Source organism: Pantherophis guttatus, chromosome 3 (genome assembly GCF_059756535.1).
Source record: "Pantherophis guttatus breed Tessera chromosome 3, ASM5975653v1, whole genome shotgun sequence".
In the NCBI taxonomy this organism is placed as follows: domain Eukaryota; kingdom Metazoa; phylum Chordata; class Lepidosauria; order Squamata; family Colubridae; genus Pantherophis; species Pantherophis guttatus.
The window spans coordinates 113,999,488-114,015,899 of NC_142065.1; the positions used below are offsets into that span (position 1 = coordinate 113,999,488).

Sequence of the window (16,412 nt, forward strand, 5' to 3'; positions counted from 1 at the left end):
CATTCAGATGGATTGTATTTGTAGCTTTTGTACTATTTATTTTATTGTATGTTTACTATACTGTTATTATTTTATTTGTAAGGTATTATTTATAGCATTATATTGTAAGTCACCTTAAAATATAAAGTATAAGCCTCTGATAGAAAAGTAGAATATTATTTTAATCAAAAATACAACACAACAAAATACTAGGAAAAAAAAGAGTTGTTACAGCAAGATAAATCAACATAAGTAAATCAACAAAAAATAAATTAACATAAATAAAGGCTGTAGAATTATACAGGACAGAAGCATTTTTCATATGATTTGAATTTCAAATAAAAGATGAGAGATATTAAACCATTTTCCTTATCATGTAATGAGATGTAGCTGTGTGCCTTCTTTAAAATTATTCCTCACAGATGCACTGTTTTGAAAGCATCAACTTTCTTCAGTATTTACCTTTGTTTTATTGTTTTCCTTGTTTTTATAGCCCAGAAAACAATTTTCCCCACATGATTTTTTTGAACAAAGTATAAGACAAAGCAGGAAAAGAATTAACGCCAGATTCTTGTTTTCCTGATCTTAAAATGAAACTAGTTTTTCAAATAAGACAAAGTGTTAACTTGCTTAATTTTCAATAAAAAATAAAGCAAAGCTCTGAAACAAACAAATCAGTGGAAAAATTATTTTAATGTGAATTACAGAAAACTGATTTTATTATATTAATTATGAAATCTTTAGTTAGCTATAGTATTCCACTTTTAAACTGCAGCTATTTAAATGGATTGGAAAAGCTTAGTAAATTCATGTAATTCAAATTCTTAATAACATTTTCCAAACTCAGAGAGCATTACTTAGAAACAAATTGTTTTTTTAAAACCGCAGAGGTCTTTGCAGACTAATTATCATTATTTAGTAATATTATATTATTATCTCTTTTATTCATTAAAAATGAAACTCAGTCGATAATAATATATTACTAAACAATATTAATTTAATATTTAAATATAACAACAACAACAACAACAACAACAACAACAACAACAACAATAATAATAATAATAATAATAATAATAATAATAATAATAATAATAATAATAGGAAATAACCTAAATATAATACCCAAGAAAACAGGGTTCATTGGAATAGTTTCAGTGGGGGAGGAAAAGTTTAATTACCTCTGCTCTTATGTTACCCGAAGCATTCAAAGCAGACTTTGGAGCTGTCTTTTGCTCACTTCCAGAAATTTTGGAATCAAATTCTGATTTCGTCATCTTCCCTTTCCTTTGTGAAGAAATATTTTCTGTATGCTGACCTACAAGGCTATAAAATATGTAAACATTCAAAACAAAGATTTCCAGCTACATTTGTCATTAAAAATTTAATACATTATAATAAATTATTATATAAACATAAGTACATAAAATAGAAAGTACAAAACTGCCACTAAGGTATCATGACAAAAATCATTTCGATACTCACCCCTCTGGGGAAGTGACAAGCAAGGAAGGCTCACTCTGAGAATCAGTTTCAAGTGCCTCATTTATATCACAGTCAGACTCTGACTGTTCAACTTCAGTAGTGCTAACTATAAGGATATCAGCACTAGAATTTTCTATTGCACTGAAGGGAGGTGGAAACAAACCAAAGATTTAGAATGCAATTTAGACATAAATAAAAAACAAGATTACACTATAAATATGTCAAACCCAATCTTTTGTGAAAAAAATTAATACTTGCCTTGCTTTTAGATCTACATTTCAATTCAAATCCAAGATTTGAATGAGGTCTAAATGTTAGGAAGAAATATATGCAAACTTATCTGTTTTCTAAATTCAGATATTTGAAGAACTGGATGTGGTAGAAGAGAAGCAGCATGAAAAAGAGGAAGCTAAACAAATGTTAAGAGTTTTTCACTGAAATAAATTTGCTTGAAGTAGTTTCCAAGTCAAACTGATCAATCAACATCTTAGATGACTTCACTGTATTAACAAAGTGATTCCAAAACTACCTGCTCAGTATAAAGCTAAGCCAGAATAATATCAGACTTGGATGTGGATTCAGGTATACTTTGATATGGTATGTCTTTTTATACTGAAGAAATGTGGGGAAGTCAAAAGTATTGATTTCAAATGGAATGGAGCAGGGGCATGATTCAGGACTTATTGAATGGTCTGTGGATTATTTTACTTTATTACCAAATTTTAATTTAAAAATTAAAATGAATCTGCTTCAGAATATATGTTTTTGTGGAGTTCCAGGGAAGGTGAAGTAGATGGAGGAACCAAAGGAACAGTTCACAAAGTAGTGTATTGGCTCCAACTCTTTTTAATATTTACACCAATGATCTGCTCTCTCTGAAGGTACTAACAATATTTCAATCTTATATTTTATATCATATAGTATGCCTTATTTTAATCATGATATTTCTGACTTGAATAAACAACAAACTAACTATTTAAAAATTCTGAATTATAATAGTATGGGAACTAAAAGCATATCTGTTAAATTAGGTGAGTAAAAAAACTGGGAAAATTTAACAAGAATAGATTTTTGTACCAAATATGTGTTCAAAGACACTCTCACACCTAATTTAGGTTACACTTTGCATTCAGCTGGGATTCATTCATTGCCTACAATTAGGCTTTCTATTTAAAAATGAAGATTTGCCAAGTGATATGATAAAAAATAATGTTAAAAAGTTACCTGGGTGTGGAATTAAGAGAATAAACAAAGGATCACAACAATTATTTCCTTTATCTTTCACAATTTCCTGTAAAGGCAAATCTCTCATACTGGCCATGAAGGCCATAGTTTTAGAATTCAAATATTTCTTGATATTTTTTTTTAGCTAGAGGTGGTCCTTAATTTATAACCATTTTTTAACTGATGAAAGTTATGACGGTGCTGAAAAAAGTATCTCTTGTCCAGTACACTCACTCACAACCATGATCAAAAATCAGGACTTTGGCAACTGGCATGTATTTACAACAGTTGCAGCGTCCTGAGGTCACCTGATCACCATTTGCTATTTTCCCACAGTTGGCTTACGACAAGCAAAATCAATGGGAGGCTAGATTCACTTAACAATTGCTTCATTTAACCCTGATTTGCTTAACAACTGTGGCAAAAAATGTGGTAAAATAGGGAATGTCTTATTTAATGACCGTATCACTTAGTGAAGACGTGCCAGTCCCAATTGTTGTTATAATTCAAGGACTTCCTGTAGCTGTACACTTTCAGGGTCTTATTTTTCTCTTTTGACCATCAACCAAGGGAATCAGCAAAAATATTACCTGCTTTTTCAGTTTCTTCACCAATGCTTTATAGAGCTCTGAAGTATTTGTACTCTTCTACTAGTTTCCCATTCAGATTAGGACAGGATAATGATCAGTTGATTTGATGAGACTTAGTAAAAATTTCCACCATGTACCAAGAAACTCTAAGTTGACTATGAACTATCTGGATAGTTCCAGATGTGCTTGCTTTTTCACAGTAAATAAATACTATTACAATACTATCTCGCTGGACTGAAGAATGGACAAGACCAGACTAACTAGACTAGACTAGACTAGACTAGGTCTTCTAGTCCAGCCCCCTGCTCAAGCAGGAGAACCTATACTATTTCAGATACGTGACTGTCTAGTCTCTTTTTTAAAACCTCCAGTGATGGAGTGCCCACGATTTCTGAAGGCAAGCTGTTCCACTGGTTACTTGTCCTCACTGTTAGGAAGTTTCTCCTTAATTCCAGGTTGCTTTTCTCTTTGGTTAGTTTCCAACCATAGTTTTTTGTCCTGCCCTCTAGTGCTTTGTAGAATACAGTTGACCCCCTCTTCTTTGTGGCAGCCCCTCAAATACTGGAATAGTGCTATCATATCATCCCTCATTCTTCTTTTCTTTGGACTAACAAAAACTAAATCCTGCAGCCATTCTTCATGTTTTAGTCTTCATGTTTGATCATCTTAGTTGTTCTTCTCTGAACTTTTTCCAAAGTCTCAACATCTTTTTTGTACTATGGTGACCAAAACTGGTTGCAGTATTCCAGGTGTGGCCTTACTAAGGTTTTATAAAGCGGTACTAATACTTCACCTGATCTTGATTCTATGCCTATGTTTATACAGCCCAGGATTGTATTAGTTTTTTTCACTGCTGCTGCACACTGCTGGCTCATATTCAAATGACCATCCACTAGGACTCCAAGGTCCCTCTCAGTTATTTTTTTTTCCAGACAGTCTCGTCTAATCTGTACCTTTGATTTTTCCTGCCTAAATGTAAAAGTTTGCTTTTCTCCACATTAAAATTCATTTTGTTGGATAGGGACCATTGTTCAAGTTTGTCAAGATCTTTTTGTATCCTGAGCTATTCCTGCCTGTCCTATGCAAATTTGATGAGTTCCCCTTCTATTCCCTCATCTAAGTCATTTATGAAGATATTGAAGAGGACACAGCCTTGTGGTACCCCACTGCTTACTTCTCTCCATGTGAATGTAGTACCTGTCAACTTCAAACCGAACCTGGCAGCAGCCATTTTTCTGTCCCTCAGTTGCCACACGGAGGGGAAAAAGGGGGAAGGAGATTGGAATTTGTTACTAGACAAAACAGAGAGCTTTCTTGTGAGAACCAAGGTCATCTCTACTGGCAACAGATAAGGTTGGGAAAGGAGTGCCTGGAGAGCCTGCCCATTTACCCAATTGGCCAGTGCGACCTGTGACAGTTGGGGATGGGTTATTTCCTAGTTTAATTATACTGAAACTACGGAAAAGATTTAGAATTGGTTTTCCTTTGAAGTTGTGCTGATATGATGTACTCAATAAAGAAGACCTTTGAGAAGGAGCCCAGTCTCAGAGTTCTGATTTGCTTGGGTTCATTAGTCAGAGCCTTGACAGAACCATTAAGGACTACTCATTGAGTACTGCAAGTACATGAGTACTGTCTTGAGTACATCTGGTGGTGATGTTGTCTATTCCACATAGCTTACCAAGAAATAGGTTCTGGTCTACTTTGTCAAATGCCTTTCAGAAATCTAAGTATTCTATGTCCACAGCATTTCGCTGGTCTACTAATTTAGTCACTTTATCAAAGAATAAAATAACATTGATTTGTCATGATCTGTTTTTAACAAACCATGCTGGCTACTACTTATAACTTTGCTTCTAGTTGTTCACAGATCTGTTTCTTGATTATCTTGATTATCTACAATAAAACACAACACAACACAACACGAGCTGGAAGGGACCTTGGAGGTCTTCTAGTCCAATCCCCTGCTCAAGCAGGAGACCCTATATCATTTCAGTCACGTAGCTCTCGTCTTAAAAATCCCCAGTGATGAAACATCCACAATTTTTGAAGGCAAGCTGTTCCACTGGTTAATTGTTCTCATTGTTAGGAAGTTTCTCCTTAATTCCAGATTGGCTTCTCTCCTTTATTAGTTTCCATCCATTGTTTCTTGTCCTGCCCTCTGGTGCTTTGGAAAATAAGTTGACCCCATTTTCTTTGTGGCAGCTTTTCAAATATTGGAATACTGCTATTATGTCAACCCTAGCTCTTTTCTCTAGAATAGCCAAACCCAAATCCTGCAACTGTTCTTCATATATTTTAGTCTCCAGGCCTTTGATCATCTAAGTTGCTCTCTTCTGAACTTTTTCCAAAGTCTCAGCATCTTTTTTGTAATGTGGTGATCAAAATTGGTTGCAGTATTCCAGGTGTGGTCTTAGTAAGGTTTTATAAAGTGGTGCCAATAGTTCACGTGATTTTGATTCCATGTCTCTGTTTGTACAACCAGGATTGTATTAGCTTTTTTGGCTGCTGCTGCACACTGCTGGCTCATATTCAAGTGATCATCCAAAATGACTTCAAGGTCCCTCTCACAATTACTGTTTTTGAGCCAGGTTTAGACTAAACTGCACTTGTACCTTTGGTTTTTCCTGCCCATGTGTAAAACCTTGCTTTTCTCTACATTAAATTTCATTTTGTTGGAAAGGGCCCACTGCTCAAGTTTGTCAAAATCTTTTGGATCCTGAGCTTGTCTTCTGGGGTATTGGCTATTCTTGCCAGCTTAGTGTCATCTGCAAATTTGATGAGTTCCTCTTCTATTCCCTCATCTAAGTCATTTATGAAGATATTGAAGAGTACTGGGCCTAAGATGGAACCTTGTGGTACCCCACTGCTTACTTCCCTCTATGTAGATGTAGTACCATTAAGGACTACCCGTTAAGTATGGTTTGTCAGCTAATTACAAATCCATCTGGTGCTGTTGTCATCTGTTCCACATTTTTCTAGCTGACTAAGAAGTAAGTTGTGGTCTACTTTGTTGAATGCCTTACTCAAATCTAAGTATACTCTGCCCACAGCATTTCGCTGGTCTACTAATGCAGCCACTTTATCAAAGAATGAAATAAGATTGGTTTGGTATAATCTGTTTTTAACCAACCCATGCTGGCTTTTAGTTATAGCTTCATATTTTGTGTGTAGTCATGTGAAAATAATGTTCCATGACTTTTTTCAAACTGTTTATCCATCAGGCCCAAGAGGAAAAGTTCTGATTTCACTTGAATATTTATATTTAAAATCTTTTCAATCATTGTATGTATTTGAACTTTGTTTCTAGATGTTTGCAAATCTGTTCTTTGAGTACCTTTTCCAGGATTTTACCAAGTATTGATGTTAGACTGATTGGTCTGTAGTTTTCTGGGACTTCCCCCACCCCCCACCCCCTTTCTTGAAGATGGGAACTGCATCAGCCCTTTTCCAATCCTCCCGATGTTCCAGGATTTTTGACAGATATGGAACATTGGTTCTGAGCTAACATCTGCCAACTTCTTCAGAACTCTGGGATATAATCTGTCAGGTTGCGATTTATATTCATCAAGATCAGTCAGGTGTTCTCTTACGATTTTCTTGCTTATTTTAAGTTTTATTTCTAGTATGTCCTTTACTGTCTAGTATGTCTAGTCTGTAGTTTTTTTGCTAGGTTGGACTATAGTTTCTTTTTGCGTGAAGACTGATGTGAAGAATGAGTTAAGCAGCTCTGCTTTCTCCCTACTGTCTGTTACTTCCTTGCCATCTTCTCTCTTTAGTGGACCAACTTCCTTGACTTTTTTCTTGTTATTAATATGTTGAAAGAAACTTTTTTTATTATCTTTGACTTTTGTTGTAACTCTTCATTCATTCTGAGTGTTTGCTTTCCTGACTTCATCTTTGCAGGTTCTGGCTATCTGCTGATATTCTGCCTTAGTTATGTGTCCCTCTTTCCATTTTTTGTACTTGTCCTTTTTGTCTTTCAGTTTATCGGAGACAACTTTGTGCAACCATGCTGGTTTCTTCTTGGATTTCTTGTTTTTCTTTTTCAGTGGTATTGTGCTGGACTGGGCTTTTACGATCACATTTTTCAGAATTTCCCATGCTTCTTAAGTTGTTTTCCCCTGTAGGATTTTCGTTCTAAGGATTTTTATCCTTTTGGATAAAAAAGTTGTCGGTTAGGTTGGTTAGGAATCTGTTTGATCTCCCACTTGTTGCAGAGTTTGTCTCCCAGTTGATATCTGGATAGTATGCTTCCTACATACATTTGTTAACTGGTTGGCAAAGACTTCATCTATTTCTTCTTATTGGTTGGGTGACCTGTAATATACATCTATGGCAATGTCACCCTTTTTTATTTTATATTGACCAATATACATTCTAGAGGTGTTTTATCTTTGATCAAGTGCATTTCTGTAAATGTGTAGTAATCTCTTACTCCACCTCCTCTTTTTGTAGATCTGTCTCTTTTGAACAATTTGTATCCATCCATCAGTACATTCCAGTCATGGGTTTCATCCCACCAGGTTTCTCTAATGGCAACCATATCATACCTAGCCCCATGTATTATTGATTTTAATTCACCCTGTTTGTTTCCCAAGCTTTGAGCATTTGCATATAAACATTGAAAAGGTCTTAAATGCCATGGGTATGTTTTCTGCATCTCTTGTTGTTCGAAATTTTCTTTTTTTTCCATCACTCCCTACCTCACTGTTTGTTTTCTTGGGGTTTATTTTATTTTGTGTTCTAAAATTCTAAAGTTTGCTCACCCTCTCCCCTCAATTTTAATTTAAAGCTCTTCTGATGAGTTGGGCCACTCTTTTTCCGAGTACATTTTTTTCTCTTTTCGTGAGATGCAGCCCATCCCTTGCCAAGAATCCTTTGTGTAGGTAATGCAATACATAGTCCAGGAAACCAAAGCTTTCTTGATGACACCAACTCTTTAGCCAGTGGTATATTTCTAAAATCCTTTTTTCCCCTCAATGGGTTTTGAACTTTCGTTGGGAGTACTGATAAGAATACTACTTGAGCTCCTAGCTCCTTGGCTAAAAATGACCCAGATGGATGCCAGCAGACTCCCCAAAGTATGTCTAGAGGAACAGCAGATTTCAAATCCTCAAAGGTATTCCTGGCTAACCCGGCTGTCAGAAATATTGAACCGATATGGCGTAGGGTTCCCGTTGTGTGACACACTGAACCAAGTTAAACAACGGATTAAAGATATACATGGGCAAATGGACATGGCAACCCTTTCAACTAATCATTCCCTTAAACTGCTGACAGCAGTTAAAACAACTTTCACTCTGGAAAAGTATTTACATTTAGAAATGCCATCAGTGGAGAGACAGTTATTTGTTAAGTTTAGATTCGAACTTCTAGATACAAACGTTAGATTCGGCCGTTATCGGAAAATCCCGTATGACAAAAGAATATGCATATGTGGGGTAAACGTCGTGGAGGACACGGCGCATATAATATTCGAATGTAGTCTCTATCAAGAAGTAAGAAAACAATATCTGTCCCCAATTATAAATAAATTTCCCCACTGGAATATAAGCCAAAAACTAGCATTTCTGTTGAGGGCTGACTCTCCTCCCCTGGTAAGAGCGATCACTCGATATCTTAAAAAAAAATGACAGCAATACGAGCCAGTTATATCAAAAAACATTTTATCGATTGTAAGGAAGATGAGCTCAGTTAGAGAGGAGCTATCCTATTTGGGTTATCTAGTCTTGGCTATTGAAAATTGATATTGTAAAATTTTAACGTCATCTATCATATATTTTTAAATTGCTATTTTTGTAACCGTTTTACCTTTTTACCTTTTTCTTTTCTGTTTTGTTTGAAAAGGCCTTCGGGCTATTCAATAAACTATACATATAGTTCCTAGCTCCTTAACTTTATTGCCTAGTTGCTTATAATCTCTCAATATTGTACTCCGGGTCTTTGTTGTGTCATTCGTCCCTATGTTTAGGGGGAGAAAAGGGTAGTAATCTTTGGGCCTAATTATTTTGGTTAGGTTCTCAGCTACATCCTTGATTTTTGCTCCAGGGAAGCAACATACTTCCCTAGATTGTATGTCTGGTCTGCAAATGGCTGGTTCTGTATCTTTAAGAATAGAATCTCCTATACCAACACTCACCTTCCTTTGGGGGGGTGCAGTCTGGGGTGCTTTTCTCTTTATCCCAGATGTATTTAATAATGTGACATTTTTAGGGATATTTGATGATATCTCTTTTCTAGGTGTCCATATGTTTTCTTTGTGGGGGAGGTTATGGGCCTGCGTATTTTCATCTAGGGGGAGAAATTGATTCCTCAGTATTAATGGGGCTGCTTCTGGATGGGTTAGGTTAGGCAGTTGAAGTTTGTTTAGATGTATGCTGCTTCTTTCTTTGTTTGTCATGTTGCCTTCTATGTGTGACATGCCTCCATTTGTCTTCCTCCAAGGGTTTATCTGCAGGGTCAAATCCTCCGGGAGTTATTTGTTCATTATTTGGTTTGATTTGGGCATAGCTTTCTTGTGTAGGTTGGAGTTTGACTAGAGTTGCCTCTAGATCCTTAACTTTTTCTTCTAGCAGTTCATACAGTTTATATTTAATACATGTATAATTTGGGTGTTCTTTGGGCATTAATACTTACATGGAACATATATTGCATACTACAATAGTTTCAGTCACCTGTTCCATGAGTTTGTTTCTTTTTGCTGGTTCTTTTAAGAGTTAAATATATATATATAAAAGTAGGAGATTTTGTTTCAATATATATTTGAAGAAAAAAAAATTTAAAATTTGGGTAGTTCATTTAAGGATGTAGAAGATTTTGCCACAGTTTTTCAGAAGAAAAATGTTAGTTACAAATTTAAAAATGCAATACAGAGAGTCCTCAAGTTATAACAGTTCATTTAGTTACCATTTAAAGTTACAACGGCTTTGAAAAAAGGGACTTATGACCGATTTTCACACTTACAACCATTGCAACATCCCTATGGTCACATGATCAAAATTCAGATGCTTGGCAACTGGTTCATATTTATGATGGTTGCAGTGTCCTGGGGTCATGTAATCAGCTTTTGTGACCTTCTGACAAGCAAAGTCAATACAGAATCCAGATTCACTGAACAACTGTGTTACTAACTTAACAAATGCAATGATTCACTTAATAACTATAGCAAAAAATCATAAAATTGCAGCAGCAGAGACTGGACATTGAGTTAGAGTGTTCTGTTCTCTAAAGCTGAGGCTGAGCAGAGCAGAGCAGACAGCAGAGCTGAACTAACAAAAGAGCTGAACAGCAGGATGAGAGGAGTTGACTAGAGCAGAGATGAGGCAAAAAGACCTGAGCACCGAAAGAGAAAACGGAGCTGGTGGAGAAAATGACAAGCATCCGGAATAGCAAAAGACGGGAATGAAGGCAACAAATTAAGGCTGAGGTCCCAATAGGCAGAGAGGAACCCCAGTAGAGAATAAAAATAAATACAGGACAAAAAACAGAAAATAAAAGACAAATAAATAGGCAAATAATAAGGATAAGAGTGGAACATTAGAAATCAAGGAAGAACAGGATTAATAAAGATCAATCAATAAATAAGGTAAATAAATTAAATAAATAATAAGGTAGGGAAGAATTGGAACTTAAAAACTTAAAAAACTTCGCTGACACTCCTCTGTGGGCGCCCTATCCCCGGTTCCGTAAAAGCCCAAGAACAGCCGAAAAACAGCTGTCTGGGGCTTGGAAACCCTCTCCCCGGGCAAAGGAGAGAGAGAAGAGCCGGCAGGCGGAGGTAGAGCCCCCCAAGTGCCCTAGGAGAAATCCTGGGGCGCGAAGGGCGAGGGCTCCCTAGAAGTCTGCCAATCTGCTCCGGACCTGGGAAGACTCCGCTATTTAGCAGGGCTAGAAGCCGCGACCATCTCTGCTGACAACAAATGAGGGATTTTTAACACCTTTAATTGCTGCAGGCAGAACAAGCCAGGAGAAGTCAGACTGCAAGTATTTACACTTAACTCCAAAGTTTATAGCCTCCTTCGGAAGTAATAAGTTAGCAATTTGCATCAAAATGGCGATTGAAACCTGAAAGGAAGGGGCGGAGAAAGGGAAAGTTACAGAAAGTTTCGTTTCCCTGGCAGCCTCTTGCCTGGAAAGAACTGTTGTGCTGAGAGAAGGAGGATTTTAAACGTTAATTTACGATTGGGAAAATTCTTTGACTTTGATGAACTTTTCTTTTTGGCTTCTGAATAAAACACAACGATCAATTTAAACTGAAAATGGCCTCAAAATCTGTAAAGACCGATCCTATTAAAGAAACTGGGAGTGCTGGAAGCTCCCCAGCTCATACCCCTAGACTACAAGCCTCTGCCCCTCTAACAGACCCACAGATTTTAATGTTTGAGATGATACAAGAAGCCCTACAAGCCACACAAAATAAAATTGCTACTGTGATTAATGAAAAAATTAATGAAACTAATGAAAAAATTCAGGCTGTTTCAGATGAGATTTTAATTCGGAACCAGCAGATCAGAGATGATATACTATTGGCATTTAAATGTTTGGCAGGTGATATTGAAATGGTGGATGATAAAGTTGAAGAAATTAAGCAATCTATGGAAATTTTGGATAAAAAATTGGGGGAGACTCACAGCAGACTTGAGAGAGCTGAAGATGATGTAACGATGTTACAATATAGAGATATGGAATTTGCTTTAAAATTCAGAGGAGTGAAGGAGAATAAACAAGAGAACTTGAAAGAAGGGGTTCAAGTTTTATATAAAGGGGATTTTGATGGGAGTATATTCTGTGGAAGTCCGGGGGGGAGGGGAGGGTTAGGGGGGGTTAGGGAGGGTTAGGCTGGGGAGTCTGGGGTGGGTTGAGGGGGGGAAAATGGGGTGAAAATGTAATTGTAAAACTTTTGCAATAAAAAAAAAAAGAGAACTTGAAAGAAATGATGTCAGAGGCATTGGCACAATTGCTGGGAGAGACGAAAACTGAGCTGGGCTGGCAGATTGACAAGGCATATCGTGTTAACTCTTGGGTGGCCAGACAGAAACACTTACCAAGAGACATTGTAATATATTTTACTACAAGGAGAGTATGCAATGAAATATTACAGGCTACTTTTAAAAACAAGCTTCAGGTTGAAGGCCAGGAGGTGATGACAATGAAAGAAATCCCCCCCAAGACGTTGAGAGCGAGAAGGGAGTATGTTTTTCTGGTGGATGAGCTGAAAAAACGTCAATTACAGTACAGATGGGAGGTCCCAGCCGGTTTAGTGGTGACGTATTCTGGAGAGAGATATCGGCTTAATACAATATGGAAAGCAAGAGATTTTTACATCAATGTATTAAAGGCTGGGACACCCAAATCACCAGAAGGAAAAAGAAAGAAGGAAGTACTGGAAGGAGAGAGAGAAGAGCTACTGACAGTGGTTCAGAGGGGAGTTTTGACTGGTCAAGAAGAACCACTACAAATTCAGATGGCTGCTCAAGATGTGGATTTAATTGATATATTTGCAGAACCGAAGGATCAAAGACAGATCAGAGCAGCAACAGCTAAGCGTAAGGAAGAATTAAGACAGCAACAACAACAACAACAACAACAACAACAACAACTCCAGATAGCAACTCAAGAAACTACCAAAACAGAAGCTGTGGGAGGAGCAAGACCTAAAGGACAAATGAGGCAAGACCATCAGAAATTGCTCCAAGCGCTTCAGAGGCCCAGAGATGGGAACTAGATTTTTGACCTGGAATGTCAATGATTTGAATTCTCTGCAGAAGAGAAGTAAAATATTTCACTATCTTAAACAATTTAAGAATGAAGTAACTTGTTTACAAGAGACTCATATTAGGATACAAGATCAAAAATATTTGACAAATGCAAGATTAGGTACACATTACGTTGCAGCAGCATCAGAGAAGAAAAATGGTACAGTTATATATGTGAAAAGAGACTTAATTGCAAAATTAGTTGAAGCGGATGATCAAGGAAGATTTTTAGCGATTGAACTTTTAATAAAAGGAGAAAAAATACTTGTAATTGGAGTATATGCCCCAAACCAACAACAAGAAAAATTTTATAACTTACTACACTCAAAGTTGACACAATGGAGGTATAAAACTTGTATCCTATTGGGAGATTGGAATGGTGTTTTGGATGTAAAAAAAAGATAAGAAGGGACCTAAACAAAATGTTTTAACAAGAGCAAAATTGCCCAAACCGTTCTGGGAGATGATGGACGACTGGGAATTGAGGGATATTTGATGTGAAAGAAACCCAGAAGAAAAAGATTTTACTTTTTTCTCGGATAGACATCAATCTTTTTCAAGGATTGATTTTATATTAATTGCTAATGATTTATTATCTAGGGTGAAGAACACGAAGATCTGTTCAAGAACATTGACAGACCATAGTCCAGTCTGGATGGAATTGGAGTATGGGAAAGGGCCTAGGAGGGCCTGGAGGTTAAATGATAATTTGTTTTTGTTTAGATACGAAGAAAATGTAAAAGAGTGTAAAAAATTTATTAAAGAGTTTTTTGCTATGAATATGCAAAAGGGTACATCTATGGAAATGGTATGGGTTGCAAGTAAAGCCTACATGCGAGGAATTTTGATATATTTGAATAATAAATATAGAAAGAAACAGGGGGGGAAAAGAAAAGAATTAGAAGAGGAGATTAATAAACAGGAACGGGCTTTAATAGCCAACCCAACAGATAAGAAAATTAAAGAGGCAATTACTTTACTGAAGGGTCAGTTTAATATGTTAATAGCAGATCAAGTGGCAACCAACTTACAATATGCAAAACATAATACTTTTTGTAACGCTAATAAACCAGGCAGGTGGTTGGCATATTTGTTAAGGAAAAAGCAGAAAGCAAAGACAATAGAGAAAATAAAATACAAGGGTAGGGAACTTTATGAGCAAGAATTGATTAAAAAAGCCTTTTTAGAGTTTTATTCAAGGCTGTATATTGGTGATAAAATTCAAGATATAGATATAGATAGATATCTGCAGAAAGAGAATATTTGTATAACTTCAAAAGAGCAGAGGGATAGCTTAAATCAATTGATAACTTCCGAGGAAATTATGTTTGCAATTAAGCAGTTGAAAGTGAGTAAAGCTCCTGGAACAGATGGTTTGACAGCTATTTATTATAAAAGTTTACAGGAGGAAATGGTGGAACCACTGAAGGAATTATTCAATAATATACAACAGGGAGGAGAGGTACCTCCAACTTGGAAGACAGCATTTATATCGCTGATCCCAAAAGATGGGCAAGACTATACAGATCCTAAAAACTATAGGCCGATTTCACTTTTAAATACAGATTATAAGATTTTTGCTAAAATTTTAGCAAACAGATTAATGACATGGACAGAAGCCAGAAAGAAGAGATAGAAAGGTTAACAAAATTGGAAATAGTTAAGAAGGTTAAATATTTAGGGGTTTATATTATGACTGCAAATATGAAATTATATCAACATAATTATGAACCGTTATGGCAAAAAATACAGAAAGAGATGGAAAATTGGAAGAAATTGCAACTGTCTTTGCTGGGTAGGATAGCCGCTGTAAAAATGAATATCTTACCAAGATTCTTATTTCTTTTTCAAATGATACCTATACTTAAAAAAGATGAAAATTTGAAGGAATGGCAGAAGGGCATAAACAAGTTTGTGTGGGCAGGGAAGAAACCACGAGTTAATCAAAAGGTAATGCAAGACACCCAAGAAAGAGGTGGTCTTAAAATGCCCAATTTAAGACTGTATTATGAAGCTGCTACCCTCTCAGCAATTACAGATTGGATAAATTTAACGGAGGAAAAGATACTGAATATTGAAGGATATGGTCTGGTCTATGGCTGGCATGCTTATCTATTGTATGACAAGAAAGTAGATAAGACTTTTAAAAGTCACATATTAAGAAATGCTCTACTGCGTGTCTGGAAAAAGTATAAATATAAACTAAAGGATAAGTTACCAATATGGACAGTACCCAGACACGCGATAGAGAATATAAATTTGGAGCAAAAGCAAGATAAGTTTACATATAAGGAACTCCTTTATAAGGAAGGAGTTAGATTACAATTAAAATCTATGGAGCAATTAAGAGAAGAAGGAATTATTAAGACTTGGTTTCAGTATGGTCAGCTGCAGGCCAGATGGAGAAAGGATCAAAAAACTGGTATTTTGCAGCAGGATGAGAATTTGATAAAGCAAATAAGAGATAAAGGTCAAATGCATATTAAAAGGTTGTATAATGTATTAGTGGAAATAGATTCGGAAACAGAGCTAGTCAAGGATTGTATGATAAAATGGGCACAAAACATAGGTGAACCAATAATGTTGGATACATGGGAAAAGGTTAGAAATGTAAGATTCACACAAGCTCAAAACTTAAGAGAGAACTTTTACAAAATGTTTTATAGATGGCATTTAGACCCCAAAAAACTAGCCTGCGTGTATCCAAATTTACAACCCAAGTGTTGGCGATGTGAGTGTGAAGATGCTACATATTTTCATATATGGTGGACATGTAAAAAAATTAAGGCTTTTTGGATAAAAATATGGTGGATTATTCAAAATATTTTAAGGAAAAAAATTAAATTTACACCAGTTTTTTTTGTTGGGAATAGTCACGGATTGTACTGTAATAGAGACTAAGTTGGTTTTGAATTTAATAACAGCGGCCAGGTTACTGTTGGCACAGTACTGGAAGAAGGAAGATCCACCTACCATTGAGGAATAGACATTAAAAGTTGTGCATCTGGCTGAGATGGCAAAAATTTCATCATATCTTAAAGATCATTCAAATGAAAGATACATATCAGAATGGAGAAGATGGATTGACTATATGCAAAAAAAGTATCCGAACAAGAAGATTCATATAGCTTATGAATGAAATATTTTTAAGTAGTTTATATTTATAGTTCTTGAGTTATAAGAAGTTAAAGATTTAGGGAGAATATGAATGCAATAATTTGTTAGCATATCTTAGCTTTATGTTTGTGAATGCTATACCCTGTGCCTGTTCTGGGAAGTCTAGGGAGGGGGGTGGGGGGGAAGGGGGAAAGGGTGGGGGGGAGAAAATGTTTGTATTTCTTATAAAACTTTTTAATAATAATAATAATAATAATAA

General features: G+C 36.0%; 1 protein-coding gene across 8 annotated transcripts in view; it reads right to left on the reverse strand.

Moving 5' to 3' along the window:
* The window catches only part of SUCO (SUN domain containing ossification factor), a 455,138-nt gene that overhangs the window by 215,806 nt on the left and 222,920 nt on the right, over positions 1 to 16,412 (reverse strand). For all 8 annotated transcript variants that reach the window (XR_015733529.1, XR_015733528.1, XM_060690206.2 and 5 more), the window contains 2 exons: positions 1,465 to 1,605; positions 1,161 to 1,305 (listed from right to left, as the gene is read on the reverse strand). Coding sequence is in view for 6 of the 8 variants with exons in the window: in XM_060690206.2 (XP_060546189.1) it covers positions 1,161 to 1,305; positions 1,465 to 1,605 (286 nt within the window). In the remaining 2 variants the exon portion in view is untranslated. The remainder of the gene's footprint in view (positions 1 to 1,160; positions 1,306 to 1,464; positions 1,606 to 16,412) is intronic.